This window comes from Larus michahellis, chromosome 10 (genome assembly GCF_964199755.1).
Source record: "Larus michahellis chromosome 10, bLarMic1.1, whole genome shotgun sequence".
NCBI lineage: Eukaryota > Metazoa > Chordata > Aves > Charadriiformes > Laridae > Larus > Larus michahellis.
This window is the reverse complement of record NC_133905.1, coordinates 18,594,937-18,608,319: the sequence shown is the minus strand read 5'-3', so window position 1 is coordinate 18,608,319 and position 13,383 is coordinate 18,594,937. Positions and strand designations below refer to the sequence as shown.

Genomic DNA, 13,383 nt, shown 5'->3' with positions numbered 1-13,383 from the left:
TCCATGTCCCCCTCTTATCTTTTGGCTGCTGTTGTTAGAGCAGTGGGAGGAGGCAGAGGATGTGGTTAGCACGAGCACCTCGCTGTGCGCAAGCGGAGTTTCTCGGCTGTTTGTCATCTACCACCTCGCAGGGACAATTCACACATACCCCCCCACCAGTTGATGTGACATTAGCACCCAGGGCTTGTCCCCCTGCCCACCAGCAAGGTTTACTGGGGGCCTGCTCTGCCTCGGGGCGCATCCACACCTCTCCCTGGCCAGCAGCTGCTGCCAAAGGGCTGGAGCTTTGGCGTGAGCACGGCTGGGAAGGGGTGATAGTGCATCTCCTGACGGGGAGCCTGAGACACCCTACGCAGATCCCAAAACAGGCTTTGCACCAGCAAAGCTGCTGCAGGAGCCACGACAGCGGGCAGGAAACCATCTTGGTCTGGCCGCAGCCCCGGACGAGGAGCCAGGGCTCAGAGCGATGAGTTTACTCCTGGCTCCTCGTCCGGGGCTGCGGCCGGACCGAGCATGGAGGCTCTTCAGGGGACATTTCGCTGCTTCTCGCCTGCTGAAAGGCTCCCCCAGCCCCCTTCCTCGCTGGGAAACTGAGGCACGGAGCGAGGCTCGCCCTGATCCTGGGAGAGGTGGCGGGGAGAGCGGGGCCCCTCTTCCCTGGCAGCGGCTCTGAGAGCTTCATCCCCGCCTCCATCACGCCCCGCCGGGCTCGCCAGGACCGGGGGCGGCGATCGGGACCCCGGCTCCTGCCTCAGTTTCCCCAGCCGTGCCCGGACGGGGCGGCCCCTCCCGGTCCCCGCCCCGGTCCCATCCCCGGTGCCGGCCCCCGCCCCGCCGCCGCGCAGCGCCCGCGGCCGCCGGGCCATGGAGCTCATCGAGCTGCGGGAGCTGCAACCGGAGCCGCGGCCGGGCCGGGGCCGCCTGGAACGGACCAACGCCTTGCGCATCAGCCCGGCCCGCCGGTCCGGGACCGGAACCGGCGCCGGAGCGCACCCCGATCCGCGGCTGACGGCGGTACCGGGCGCCGGGCACCGCTTCGAGCCGCGGCGCCGCGGGCTCCACACCTGGTGCGACCTCTGCGGGGAATTCGTCTGGGGCGGCGGCAGGAAGAGCCTCCAGTGCCGCCGTGAGTACCGCGCCGCGCCCCCGGGACTCCCCCCACCGGGCATCCCGCCAGCGGGCACCCCACCGGGCACGGGCATCCCGTCACCGGGCTACCCCCACCAGACATCCCACCACCAGGCACAAGGTGGCCCGGGACCAGCCACCCCCACCGGGCACTGGCATGCCATTACCAGGCACCTCTAAAAAGCACCGAGCATCCCAGTAGCGGGCACCCCCACCGCGCACCATGTGTCCTGGCACTAGGCACCCCCACGGAGCAGCGGGTGTCCCAGTACTGGGCACCCACACTGGGCACTGAGCGTGCCGGTACTGGGCATCTGCACCAGGCACAGGCATCTTGGTACCAATTACCCCCACCAGGCATCCCATTACCGGGCACCCCCACTGGGCACTGGGCATCCCCATACCAGGCACCCCCACACCAGCCATCCCCACTGCCCAGGCAGGGAGCACGGGTACCACACACGGTACCGGTCAGCAGCATGGCACGGCACTAGGTCCCATGTGCATGCTGTCCCCTGTGCACCGGTACAGTGTGGGCACAACGTGCCACCAGGCACAGTGGCATCCCAGGCACTAGGTACCAGCACCGGTAGTGGCGCAGACAGGGGTACTGGGCACCAGTACTGGCACCACGCACCAGCCCTTGCCCCACTGGGCACCGGTACCCCCCCTGGCACAGCCACCAAGGCCAGGACCTGGTGGTGATACCAGCCTTGATGAGGACCCAACACGAAGCACCCTGATATGCCACCAGCTGGATTCAGGACACCAGGGGATGGGTGGCCCTGCTGACCCCCCTTCTTGTCCCCATCCCCAGACTGCAGTTTCACCTGCCACTACCGGTGCCGGGCCCTGGTGCGGCTGGACTGCAGCGGCCCCCCGGGCGCTGGCGACGAGGATGATGGCACTGAGCAGGCGCTGGAGAAGGACACCAATGTGGTAGGGCCTGGTCTGTGTTTGCGAGGGAGGGCATGGGTGGGGGGTGGCCAACCTGGAGTCTGCCTGGACTGGGGATGGCTGTGCCGGGCTGTGCCGTTTGAGGCCATGTCATGTCATGCCAAGCTGTGCTGTGCCACGTGGCACCAGGACATGCTTTTTGTCAAGAAAGGTTGGATTTTGCCAAGCAGGTTTGGACCAGATGATCCTTGAGGTCCCTTCCAACCTGGTATTCTGTGATTCCATGCTGTGCCAGGCTAAACCATGCTGAGCTGTGCTGAGCCATGCTGGGCTCTGCTGTGCCATGCCACGCTGTCCGGTGCCAGGCTGGGCTGAGCCTTGGTGGGCTGGGCTGGTCTGTGCGAGGATGGGCCATGCCGGGATGGGCTGGGCCGTGCCAGGCTATGCCATACCAGGCTGTGCCAAACCAGGCTGTGCTGAACCATGCTGGGCTGTACTGTGTCATGCCGGGCTGGCCTGGGCTGTGCTGTGCCGTGCCAGGATGTGCCAAGCCACAAGGGGCTGTGCCATGCCGTGCCATGCCAAGCCACATGTTGCTGTGCTGTGCCACACCAGGCTGTGCCATGCCGGGATGTGCCAAGCCACACTGTGCCAAGCCATAATGGGCTGTGCCATGCTGGGTTGGCCTGGGCTATGCTGTGCCATGCTGGCCTGTGCCATGCCATCCCAAGCCATGCTGTGCTGTGCAGTGCCATGCCAGGCTGTGCCATGTCAGGCTGTGCGGTGCCGTGCTGGGCTGTGACATGCTGGGCTCGCCTGGGCTGTGCTGTGCCATGCCAAGATGTGCCAAGCCATAATGGGCTGTGCCATGCCATGCCATGCCAAGCCATGCTGGGCTGTGCTGGGCTGGGCTATGCCAAGCCATTCTGGGCTGCGCCATGCCGGCTTGGCCTGGGCTGGGATGTGCCATGCTGTGCTGTGCCATGATACGCCGTGCCATGCCAAGCCATGCTGTGCTGTGCCATGCCAGGCTGTGACATACTGGGCTGGCGGGGCCGTGCTGTGCCACGCCGGGCTGTGCCAAGCCATACTGAGCCGTGCCATGCCGGGCTGTACCGGACCATGCTGGGCTGTCCCATGTCGGACCATACCGTGCCGCGCCGGGGCACAGGCGGGTCCGGGCGGGTGAAATCACCGCCGGAAGCGGGGCCGCGCCGCGCCGCCCCCGGCCCGCGTCAGCCCCACGGCCGGGGCGGGGCCGCGGCGGGAGCGGGGACGGGGACGGCGCTGAGCCGGGACGGGACGGCACCGCCACAGGCACCGGGCTGAGCCGGCACCGGACTGAGCCGAGCCGGGAACGGCACCGCGATAGGGAGCGTGCGGAGCGGAGCCGGGAGAAGGAGCGGAGCTGTGCCGAGCCCAGCCGGGATAGCGACCGCGGGCGGGCTGAGCCGAGCCGGGAGCGGGCTGAGCCGGGCCCCAGCCCGGGGTCCGGCCGGGCTGGCGCGGGGCCGGCCGTGCCCGTGTGCCCGCGGGGCGGCGGGGCGGGCGGGGCGGGCCGTGTCCGCCGCCGCCGTGTCCGTGCCCGCGGCCGGGGCGGGGGGCGGCGGCGGGGCCGGGGGCTGCGGGGCGGCGGCGGCGCTGGCGCTGCGGCGGGGCGGCGCGGGGGGCACGGGGGGCAGCACGGCCAGCAGCGGCTACTGCAGCCAGGAGGACTCCGACTCCGAGCCCGAGCTCTTCTACACCGCCCGCACCTCCCTCGGCCGCCGCCCGCGACGCCGACAGGTCGGTTCCCGGGACCGCCGGCCGTGACGTCATGGGGGGAACCGGGTGACGTCAGCCGGGGGGGAGCGAACCCGGGGGGCTGGGTGATGGGGAGCGGGCGAGGGTGGTCCTGGTGCGGGGGCAGGTGTTGCCCCGCCGTGGGGAAAGCATGGGGTGAGCGCGGTCCTGCCGTGGGGCAGGCGTGGGGCGAGCGTGGTCTTGCTGTGGGGGCAAGAGCAGGACTGAGCGTGGCTCTGCTGTGGGGGCGAGCATATGGGGGCGGTCATGACCTTGCCACTGGGGCAAGCATGGCCGGGCTGTGGGGCAGCGTGACCGTGTCCGGTTGGATGTGGCACTGTGGGGCGAGCGAGGTGCAGGGGGGCGAGTGGGGCTTTACTGCTTGGCATGGCTGCCCCATGGCCCCCCGGGGCCGCAGCCGCTCCTGGAGAGGGCGAAGGACAGTGCTTGGGGGGTGTCAGGGTGAGCCCCCCCGGGGCGGCCTCACAGCTGTCCCCATCCTGTGGGGACCCCAGCAGGGCCCGGCAGCGCCAGTGTGCCATGGGGTGGCCGTCAGGGCTGGGAGCCCCAGGTGCTTCCCAGCCCCGCGGTGCCGTGGGGACACGTGCAGTTCTGCGCGGTGGCTCCGCAGCCACACGTAAATAGTCATTAGCGGGCGGTGGGGACGCTGAGCCAGGACGCCTGGGTCCACCCTGTGTGGGGCCAGCACTTTGAAGCGGGGTGCCGGCGGCACGGGCGGGCTGCACCCCTCAGCCCAGCACTCCTGCCCCGAATTCCGGGGCATCCCCACAGGCACCCAGCCCGCCCCGGTGCCGGGCTGGCGGCTGCCAGCACTCTGCCTCGGGGACACCTCTCTGATCTGGGGTGCTGGGAGGGGATGTCCGGCCCCGGGGTGTGCTCACGGCGGGTTCACCCCTCCCTGCAGCCCCGGGGATGAGGGCTGGTGGGGGGGTGGCCGGTGCCGGTGTCCCCGTAGCAGGGCCGGGGCAGCGGTGAGCTCAGCCGAGCTTCCCCGGCAGGGCCCAGCTCAGCGCCAGCTGGGCTGATGCAACCCCACGCAACCGCCCGCCCGTCACTGTGTGTCAGCCAGTGTTTCAGGGCGGGCTGGGGGGCGGCGGGACGCCGGGGTGGGCAGAGGTGTGCCCCCCCCAGCCACGGTGCCGCTCAGCCCAGCCACTGTCACACAGGATGAGCCCAGCGAGTGGGAGAAGGCAGAGCTGGACCAGGCGCAGGTGGAGCAGCGGATCAAGGAGTACAACAGCCAGATCAACAGCAACCTCTTCATGAGCCTGGTATGGGGATGGCACAGGGCCGGGGGGGGTCACGGCGCCCTGCCCTGGCCCCGCTCACCCCCCCACCGGTGTCTCCCAGAACAAGGACGGCTCCTACACCGGCTTCATCAAGGTGCAGCTGAAGCTGGTGCGCCCCGTCTCGGTGCCGGCCACCAAGCGGGTCCCCTCCCTGCAAGCGGGGCGGCCGGGGCCCCGCGCCCAGGGGGTGAAGCGTCGCACGTCCTTCTACCTGCCCAAGGGGACCGTCAAGCACCTGCACATCCTCTCGCACACCCGCGCCAGCGAGGTCATCGACGCCCTCCTGCGCAAGTTCACCGTTGTCGACAACCCCCGCAAGTTCGCCCTCTTCGAGAGGTCCGAGAAGGATGAGCAAGGTAGTGCTCTGGGGTGGCCCTGTCCCCATAGCGGTGGTGGTGTCACCGTGGTGGCAGCTTCCCCTGGGTGGGGGGCAACCCCATGGTGGCAGTGTCCCTGGGGGGGTGGTGACCCTATGGTGGCAGCACCCCCATGGCAGTGATGTCCCCTGTGGTGGCAGCATCCCTCTGGCGGTGGTGTCCCCTGTAGTGTCAGCGTTCCCCATAGTGGCAGCGGTGTCTCTGTAGTAGCAGCTTTCCCTGGGTGGGGGTAGCCCCATGGTGGCAATGTCCCTGGGGTAGTGGTGTCCCCGTTGGTGGCAGTGTCCCCAGTGGCTGGCGGGGTGTCCCCCATGGCAGTGATGTCCCCACAGTGGTAGCATCTCCATGACAGCAGCATCCCCATGGTGTCAGTATCCCTGTAGCAGCAGTGTCCCCTGTGGCAGGGGTGTCCCCACAGTGGCAGCATCTCTGTAGCAGTGCTATCCTCCTTTGGTGGCAGTGTCCCCTTTCCCCCATGGCAGCGGTGTCCCCCATTGCAGTGATGTCCCCACAGTGGTAGCATCCCCATGACAGCAGCATCCCCATGGTGTCAGTATCCCTGTAGCAGCAGTGTCCCCTGTGGTAGGGGTGTCTCCATAGTGGCAGCATCTCTGTAGCATTGGTGGCAGTGTCCTCTGTCACTGTGGCCATGTCCCCCGGTGGCAGCAGTGGTCCCCATGGCAATGGTGTCCCCATGGTGGCAGCATCCCCATGGTGTCAGTATCCCTGTAGCAGCAGTGTCCCCTGTGGCAGGGGTGTCCCCACAGTGGCAGCATCTCTGTAGCAGTGCTATCCTCCTTTGGTGGCAGTGTCCCCTTTCCCCCATGGCAGCGGTGTCCCCCATTGCAGTGATGTCCCCACAGTGGTAGCATCCCCATGACAGCAGCATCCCCATGGTGTCAGTATCCCTGTAGCAGCAGTGTCCCCTGTGGTAGGGGTGTCTCCATAGTGGCAGCATCTCTGTAGCATTGGTGGCAGTGTCCTCTGTCACTGTGGCCATGTCCCCCGGTGGCAGCAGTGGTCCCCATGGCAATGGTGTCCCCATGGTGGCAGCATCCCCATGGTGCCAGCATCCCTGTAGCAGTGGTGTCCCCCTTGGTGGCAGTGTCCTGTGTCCCCTGTGGCGGCGGTGTCCCCATAGTGGCAGTGTCCCCATGGCAGTGATGTCCCCATGCTGGTGTCCCCCTGTGACACATGGCCACTGTTGCAGTGTACCTGCGGAAGCTGGCCGACGAGGAGCAGCCCCTGCGGCTGCGGCTGCTGGCCGGCCCCAGCGAGAAGGTGCTCAGCTTTGTCCTGAAGGAGAATGAGACCGGAGAGGTGAACGTGAGTGCGGGGATGGGAAGGGGACTGGCACCTGCACCCCCTGGGGGACGTGGCGGGGGGACGTTGCTGCCACGTCCCCATTGCGATGGCAGCCCGTCTGCCCGCAGTGGGACGCCTTCACGCTGCCGGAGCTGCACAACTTCCTGCGCATCCTGCAGCGGGAGGAGGAGGAGCACGTGCGCCGGCTGCGGCACCGCTACGCCCGCTGCCGCCAGAAGATGCAGGAAGCGCTGGCCACGCGCACCCCGGGGTGACCGTGCCGCCTGTGCCCGTGGCCAGCCAGTGCGCCGGGACCCTTGCCCGCCGGCGGGTGGGGGGCACCGGGGAGGGGGGGAGGTGGAACGGGGCATGCCAGGACCCACCGGGCCGTCGCAGCCGCCATGGGGCTGGCCCGGGGAGTGAGGGTCCCCGAAGTAGCAGGTGTCCCAGGGGAGAGGGTGTCCCCAGGGGGGTGGGTGTCCCTGGGGAAGTGGGGGACAGCGAGCATCCCTGGGGGGAAGCAGGGTGTCGAGCACCAATAAAGGCATCTTGGTGACGAGGCCTGGCCTGCGCTGTGTCCTTGTCGGGGAGGATGGGGCGGGAAGGGACACGAAGACCCCCCCGGTGTCACCGGTGGCCGCACGTGGTGAGCGGCCGCGGCGGGATTCGAACCTGCGGTCCCGAGGTTCCCGCCGGCACAAGGCGGGAAGGGGGAGGGCACGCCCGGCGCCGCTCTCACGTGACGCGGGCACCTCCTCCCTCCCGAGTCACGTGCCGGGGGCATCGCGGGCGCCGGAAGTGTCGCAGCGCGGCGGTGGCGCACGCAGGGAGGCGGTCGGTCGGTGTCGCTGGGCGCCTCCGGGCCGCTCCCGCCCGCCCCCCCCCCCCCCCCCGGCCGCCGCCCCGCTCCCGCCGCCCCCGCCGCCGCCATGGGCACCAGCGGCTCCAAGTCGCGGGGGCTGTGGCCCTTCGCCTCCCCGGCGGCGGGCGGCGGCGGCGCCGAGGGCCCCGGCGGGCAGCAGGCCTTGGCCCGGGCGCGGGGCGCGCGCGCCGCCACCCCCTTCGTCTTCACACGCCGCGGGTGAGAGGCCGAGAAGGGAGAAGGAGATGGGGGGGGGGGGCGGTTGCCATGGCAACCGGGGAGGGGGGCGTCGGTCCAGGCCCGCCCGAGCAGCGGCACCGGCATGGCGGGGGGGACGGGCCCTGGCCTGCGGGGGGCTGAGGGGGCAGCCCCGGCAGCGGGTGGTCGCCGCAGCCCGCAGAGGGCGGGTAGTGCCGGCCTGCCCCGGCTCCCTCCCCGGCTCGGGGCATGGGAAGACAGCAGATGTCGTCAGGCCCTTGCCCACCCGCCACCCCTCTCCTCTCGGCAGCTCCATGTATTACGATGAGGACGGGGATCTCGCCCACGAGTTCTACGAGGAGACAATCGTTACCAAGAATGGGAGGAAGCGCGCCAAGCTGAAGAGGATCCATAAGAACCTGATACCTCAGGTAGCGTGTGGAGAAGGGTGGTGGAAAGTGAATGACAAAGCGCCACGGTGACAGCTGATGTCCTGGCTTTACCTTCTCCCCCGGGGCATCTTCTTGCTGGGAAGGCAAAGGCTTTCCACTCACCCCCTCAGCTCCTGCCTCAGAGCTGTGTCTCCTGTGTGTCCTGTCTCACACCCATGTCACCTAATGAGGCTGTGGCAGGCTGGTGACACCCTCTAGCCCCGCTTTCCAGAGAGAAGCAGTGCCCTCCAGCCCTTTAGAGCTGCCAGGCTGGGGAAGATAGCTCAGGTGGCTGTGTGTTGTGGGGCACAGAGTGCCAGGCAGCCATGCACGGCCATGGCGTTCCATCATTTGACCACCTTCCACAAGATGAGAGGTGTTGCGCTTACTCAGCCAGTGTCATGTCGCTGCGGACGGCCAGGCCCTGGCTTTGGGAAGCAGCAGCCAGAGCCCATCACTCACTGACACGAGCGCGCATGTTCCCTCCAGCTGCTCAGTAGTGACAGTGTTGTTGACAGCTATGCATTTTGCATCTCAGCACAAAAGTCTCTTCTTAAAATAAGCAACTGGGATGAAGCCGGGCAGGGGCTTGGACTCCAGTGGAGGGTCTCGGTGCAGGAGAAGGTCAGCCTGCATGTAGGGAAGTTTCTAGGGGTCTAAACAGAGAAAAGGGAGGATCAAACCAGGGCTGGAGAGAGACCCTGCAGGAGTCTTTCCTAAGTAACAGAAAGGCATGGCTCTAGTGAGCACCTGGTGTGCTCCAAGGGGCGAGCAACCCTCTGGTGGAATGGGACTCCTCTGGGTGCTGTGCAGACAGTGATGGGGGAGAAGAATTTGCCACTGCTCCCCAGGCTGTTACTGCAGAGGCAGGCTTGAGCTGTGGGACTATCTCCTAACCCTCCTTGATGTGGGCTGAAACCCACCCAGTTGGAAAGCTTGGCTGAGCTATAGAGAGCAAACACCGGCCCTAAATTGCGCTTTGCTAGCCCAGGCTTTTCTCTGGCTCTGTGAGTGCAGGCCCAGCCCTGAACCCCCCCCCCTCCATTCCCAGCCCCCCACCTGCCAGCGGGTCCTCCTGGTGCTGTAACAGGAGAAGGCTTGGACAGAGCATGGGAAAGGCGCCTGAGCTGGCGTGGAGGGAGTGTGCATTCAGCAGCCTCCCCTCTGGATAGAAAGCTGCTTTTCTTGTGCGCCAGCTGCCCGGGCTGCTTTCTCTCAGAGAGCTCTTTTCATTCTTTTTAAATCCCGTGAATGAAAGGTGCCGGATGAAAAGCCCAGACGGCCAATATCTGCCAGTCACGCACCAGCTGCTGCACGGGCAGTGCCTGGCAGAGCAGCTCCCTCCTTTCTCGCTCTGCTGAGCTCTGGACCCACCATGTGTGGCCACCAGCCGCGCTGCTGTCAGCTCTCCAGGGACGAGTTCGAAGGGCAAAGTGCTTTCACTTTGCCTGCTGCTGTTCAGGCATACCTGGTGTCACAGCGGCTTTGTGAACTCCTTGAGGGCACGGAATCCTCTCTTGTACGGGGTGACTCTCGCGGCTGTTGTTCAGTGGTCTCCTCTGCTCACCACTCTGACTCTTCTTTCAGGGCATAGTGAAACTAGAGCACCCTCGCATTCACGTGGATTTCCCGGTGATCATCTGCGAGGTGTGAGTCGCCAGACGTTGCTGCCCGCAGGCGGGAGGCCCTGCCCCACCGCCCCCAGCCTCACCAGGCGAGGCTGCGTCGTGTTCCCACCCAAGGAGGACTCTGGGTGCGTGGCGGGGACGGCGGCTCTCCCCTTGCCCGGAGGTGAGGCGGGACGGAGCAGGCCGGGCTGGGCTTGGCTAGCGCTCCTCGCAGGCGATGGGTGACCTTGTGCAACGACTGCTTACAAACATCCTCGCTTGAGTCAGAAGACTGAAATACCTTTTGTAGCCTCTAGCCGATGTTTGATGGGTAACTGGAACTGCAAACTGCTGTGTTTGAGCTGTTAAAGGGAGAGCGAGCCTGCACTTCTCACCAGACAAAATCCCCTGCTTCTCAGGTATGCGGCCCAGGGAGAGCCAGGGCAAGGTAACGCGCTGTCCGGGCCCTGAGATCCCTTGGGCCTGGGGTTTAGATGGCCAGTGTTGCGGCGTGTCGCTTGACACGGGTGTTGTGTGATGCTCCCCTGCATGGGTCCGTTGATGGAGGATAAACAGGGGAGGCTGAGGGGGGGCCGGTCTCAAAGCACATTCGGCTGGCTGCTGCGTTCCTCTTGGGAAGGGGATGGAGATCAGATGCCGCTATCTTGGACCTCGGTCTCTTCCCCCTGTGCGTTTCCCCGCTTATGCCGGCTCTGGGGCGGTTGGCTTTGCTGCTGCTTGCAGTTCCTGTGCCCGCAGCAGATCTCTGTGGTCTGTGGCTGCTGCTGGTGGCAGCAAGGTCCCCAGCTCTGCAGTGGAATTGCCTCCCCTGTTAGCGAGCTGGGTCCTGCCAGGTGCTGTCCCTTGCCTGCTGTGGGGCCAGGCTGCTGGGCAAGGTGTCTCCTTGTAACGTCCTGGCCCCCTGCTCCCGTCTTGAACGTACCTCCCAGTGGAGTGGGCCTCGACAGGGCCAAGCAGGAAGAAATCATCTCTTCCTTCCTGGCTCCCCGAAAACAATCAATCTGTGTGCCTGCCCTGGCTTGGAAATCTCCCTGGCGATGTGAACTATGGTTCCTCCCATGTCCCAGCTGGCGGCAGGAGGAGAAATGCGATGCACTTTAAAGGGAGGCTTTCTGCTCTGTCCCGGAAGGTCCTGCTCTTTTCTCCTCTTTCCTCCCGCTTGAGAAGGTTGGGGTCACTTTGGCAGCACCAAAAAAACCTCTCACCCCTGTGTGCAGGCCCCAGGGCACCGAGCCAGCCGCTGCAGGGCTGGGAAGAGGCCTGACCAGTGCTGTCCCTCGCCCACTGCCTTCCTGCTCAGCCACCCCTGGACCGGGCAGGCAGAGGAGGACCGGCCATGAGGCAGCGGGCACAGCTTTAAACCGGGTCAGAGCCTGCTCCCTGCAGCAGCCGCTCGGCTTTCCTCCTCTTTCGTTCCAGAACTTATTTACTTTCTAAGCACTTCAGACATTCGCTACCTCGATTTTTAATTTAAGCCGCTGGCACTTGGCCGCCAGCCCTGTCGGCGTCTACATTGGATGTATCCATCCCCGTGCCCGCCGAGAGCCTCCTGGGCGCGGGGCCACATTCCCGGCTTCAGGGAGATAACAGCGGCGTGGCTGTTGCCGTCTTCCTGTCACCACCCACCCCCCCACCCGCTGTTCCCATCGACAGGAGCGAGCACGGAGGGTGCAGTGGATGTGCTGGCTGCCGCTGGGCAGGGAAGCAGGCAGGGCTGGGCAGGGCTCCGGCAGGGAGCTCGTCTACACTGTGATGCTGGGCGCTTCTTTCGACATCTTTTGTTCTCCTGCTTGCTTGAAAGAGTCTTGTCTTAAAACAATCCCCCACTGAAGTGTTTCTTATTCGCACCACCTGCTCTTGAGTTTCTCCCGGGCCGGATCTCTCTGGGAAGGACGTCCCTTGGGCTCTGGAGGAGAGCAGGAGCTGCTGTCCCCAGGAAGAGGAGAGAAAGCCGTGGGCTGCCGGTGCTGCCTTGCCCCGCTGCTGTCTGAGGGAGCGGGAAGCAGCACTGAACCCACTTTGGGTACAGGGGGAAGGTGGAGGAGGAGCGCAGGGAAGGGGCTGGTGCCATTTGTCTGCCCGGACTGGGAGCCCCCTGCCTGGCTGCTGGCCAAAAATCTGCTGACAAGGCAGGGCCCGAACCCCGTGGGAGGGCAGGGACCCAGACCAGCTTAGCGAGGGTGCTTTTGTCCTCCCTGACAGGCTGCCCACCCTTCCCCCAGGGCATCAAACATGCTTCCCCCCGAAAAACACGTGTTCTCCCATGTTCTCCCACCCTGCCCTGTCACCTGAGCAGCAGTGAACCTCCACAGGCTGCCAACAAGCTGCCTCCTGCCCTGCTTCTTCCCAGGCTGGTTCCCCCCTCCCCAAGCAGCCAGCCCCCCGGGACCCCTTCCCCTCCGCCGCCTCCAGCCCTCCTGTGGCAGCAGGGCCTCGGGAGCACCCAGAGGGAATCTTAAAAATGTGAAGGTCGCTGTAAATAGTATCTGTGTCCACTGTGGTGTTGGAGCAAGCAAAAAAAAAAAAAAAAAAGGAAAGTTTTCCTTTTGATTCCTTTTTTTTTTGGATTTTTTTTGGGGGGCTTTTTTTGGGTTTTTTTTGTTTTTATGATTTCTGTGCGATGTCGTGCTTTCCCATGTGGATGTGTAGCCGAACTGTACTCACCAACACTAGGCTCCTTGCTCCTCTAGCGTGCGCGTAGGACCCTGTGGGTTTGGGAAAAGTACACTATTTATGGTCCTTCCTCCTGGTGCATCTGTCCACTTTTGTTAAATTTCAATAAAATTATTTGTAGAGCCCGCAAGTCCCGAGAGCTGTCTTACTGGGGAGGGCGAGTGGCCGTGCCCGTGGGTGGAAGGAGATGTTGGAGAGCCGAGGGGAGGGGGGCTTTGCTGTGCCGCTCTGTTTGCAGCCGGCGCCCTGAGCCCCCTGTTTTTTCAGGGTGGGGGTGTTTGTGCACGCGTGGCTGAACTGGTGGTGAAGGAGTTGTGAGTTATGACCATTTCCAGGTGCTCCAGTTCCGTGTGCTGCGCTACTGGCAGTTAGTGGCTTTGTTGGACTGAGACTCTGCTCGTAGCTGCTGTGACACCCTTTAAATATAAAACTGAAATGTGTTTATATAAATATATGTAATTTTTTTGTTCAGCGCAGTAGGGCTGGAGCTCAGGTTCCTTTTCCTCTGCCCTTTGTAACAGGCACAAACTTGAGCATAGGAAGTTCCACCTAAACTTGAGGAGGAAGTTCTTTCCTTTGAGGGTGGCAGAGCCCTGGCACAGGCTGCCCAGAGAGGTGGTGGAGTCTCCTTCTCTGGAGATATTCCAAACCCGCCTGGAAGCGTTCCTGGGCACCCTGCTCTGGGTGAAGCTGCTTTGGCAGGGGGGCTGGATTAGATGATCTCCAGAGGTCCCTTCCAAGCCCCACCATTCTGTGATTCAATGTGGGGAGGTCTGGAGGGACCCTGGAGGC

At 65.0% G+C, this 13,383-nt stretch overlaps 2 protein-coding genes across 3 annotated transcripts; both read left to right on the top strand.

The window, feature by feature from the left end:
* The first annotated feature begins 818 nt into the window (after positions 1 to 818).
* On the top strand, positions 819 to 7,359 carry RASSF1 (Ras association domain family member 1). Of its 2 annotated transcripts, XM_074603246.1 has the most exons (6): positions 819 to 1,126; positions 1,946 to 2,067; positions 4,995 to 5,099; positions 5,179 to 5,473; positions 6,705 to 6,820; positions 6,928 to 7,359. In XM_074603246.1, the coding sequence occupies exons 1-6, from the start codon at positions 865 to 867 to the stop codon at positions 7,072 to 7,074; spliced, it is 1,047 nt and encodes a 348-aa protein (XP_074459347.1). In that variant the 5' UTR covers positions 819 to 864; the 3' UTR covers positions 7,075 to 7,359. The 2 variants fall into 2 exon arrangements, with proteins under 2 accessions (XP_074459347.1, XP_074459348.1); XM_074603247.1 differs by lacking the exons at positions 819 to 1,126; positions 1,946 to 2,067 and adding an exon at positions 3,686 to 3,810.
* A 248-nt stretch (positions 7,360 to 7,607) lies between these two features.
* On the top strand, positions 7,608 to 12,716 carry TUSC2 (tumor suppressor 2, mitochondrial calcium regulator). Its single transcript, XM_074603245.1, has 3 exons — positions 7,608 to 7,880; positions 8,170 to 8,290; positions 9,878 to 12,716. The coding sequence occupies exons 1-3, from the start codon at positions 7,729 to 7,731 to the stop codon at positions 9,941 to 9,943; spliced, it is 339 nt and encodes a 112-aa protein (XP_074459346.1). The 5' UTR covers positions 7,608 to 7,728; the 3' UTR covers positions 9,944 to 12,716.
* The last annotated feature ends 667 nt before the right edge of the window (positions 12,717 to 13,383 follow it).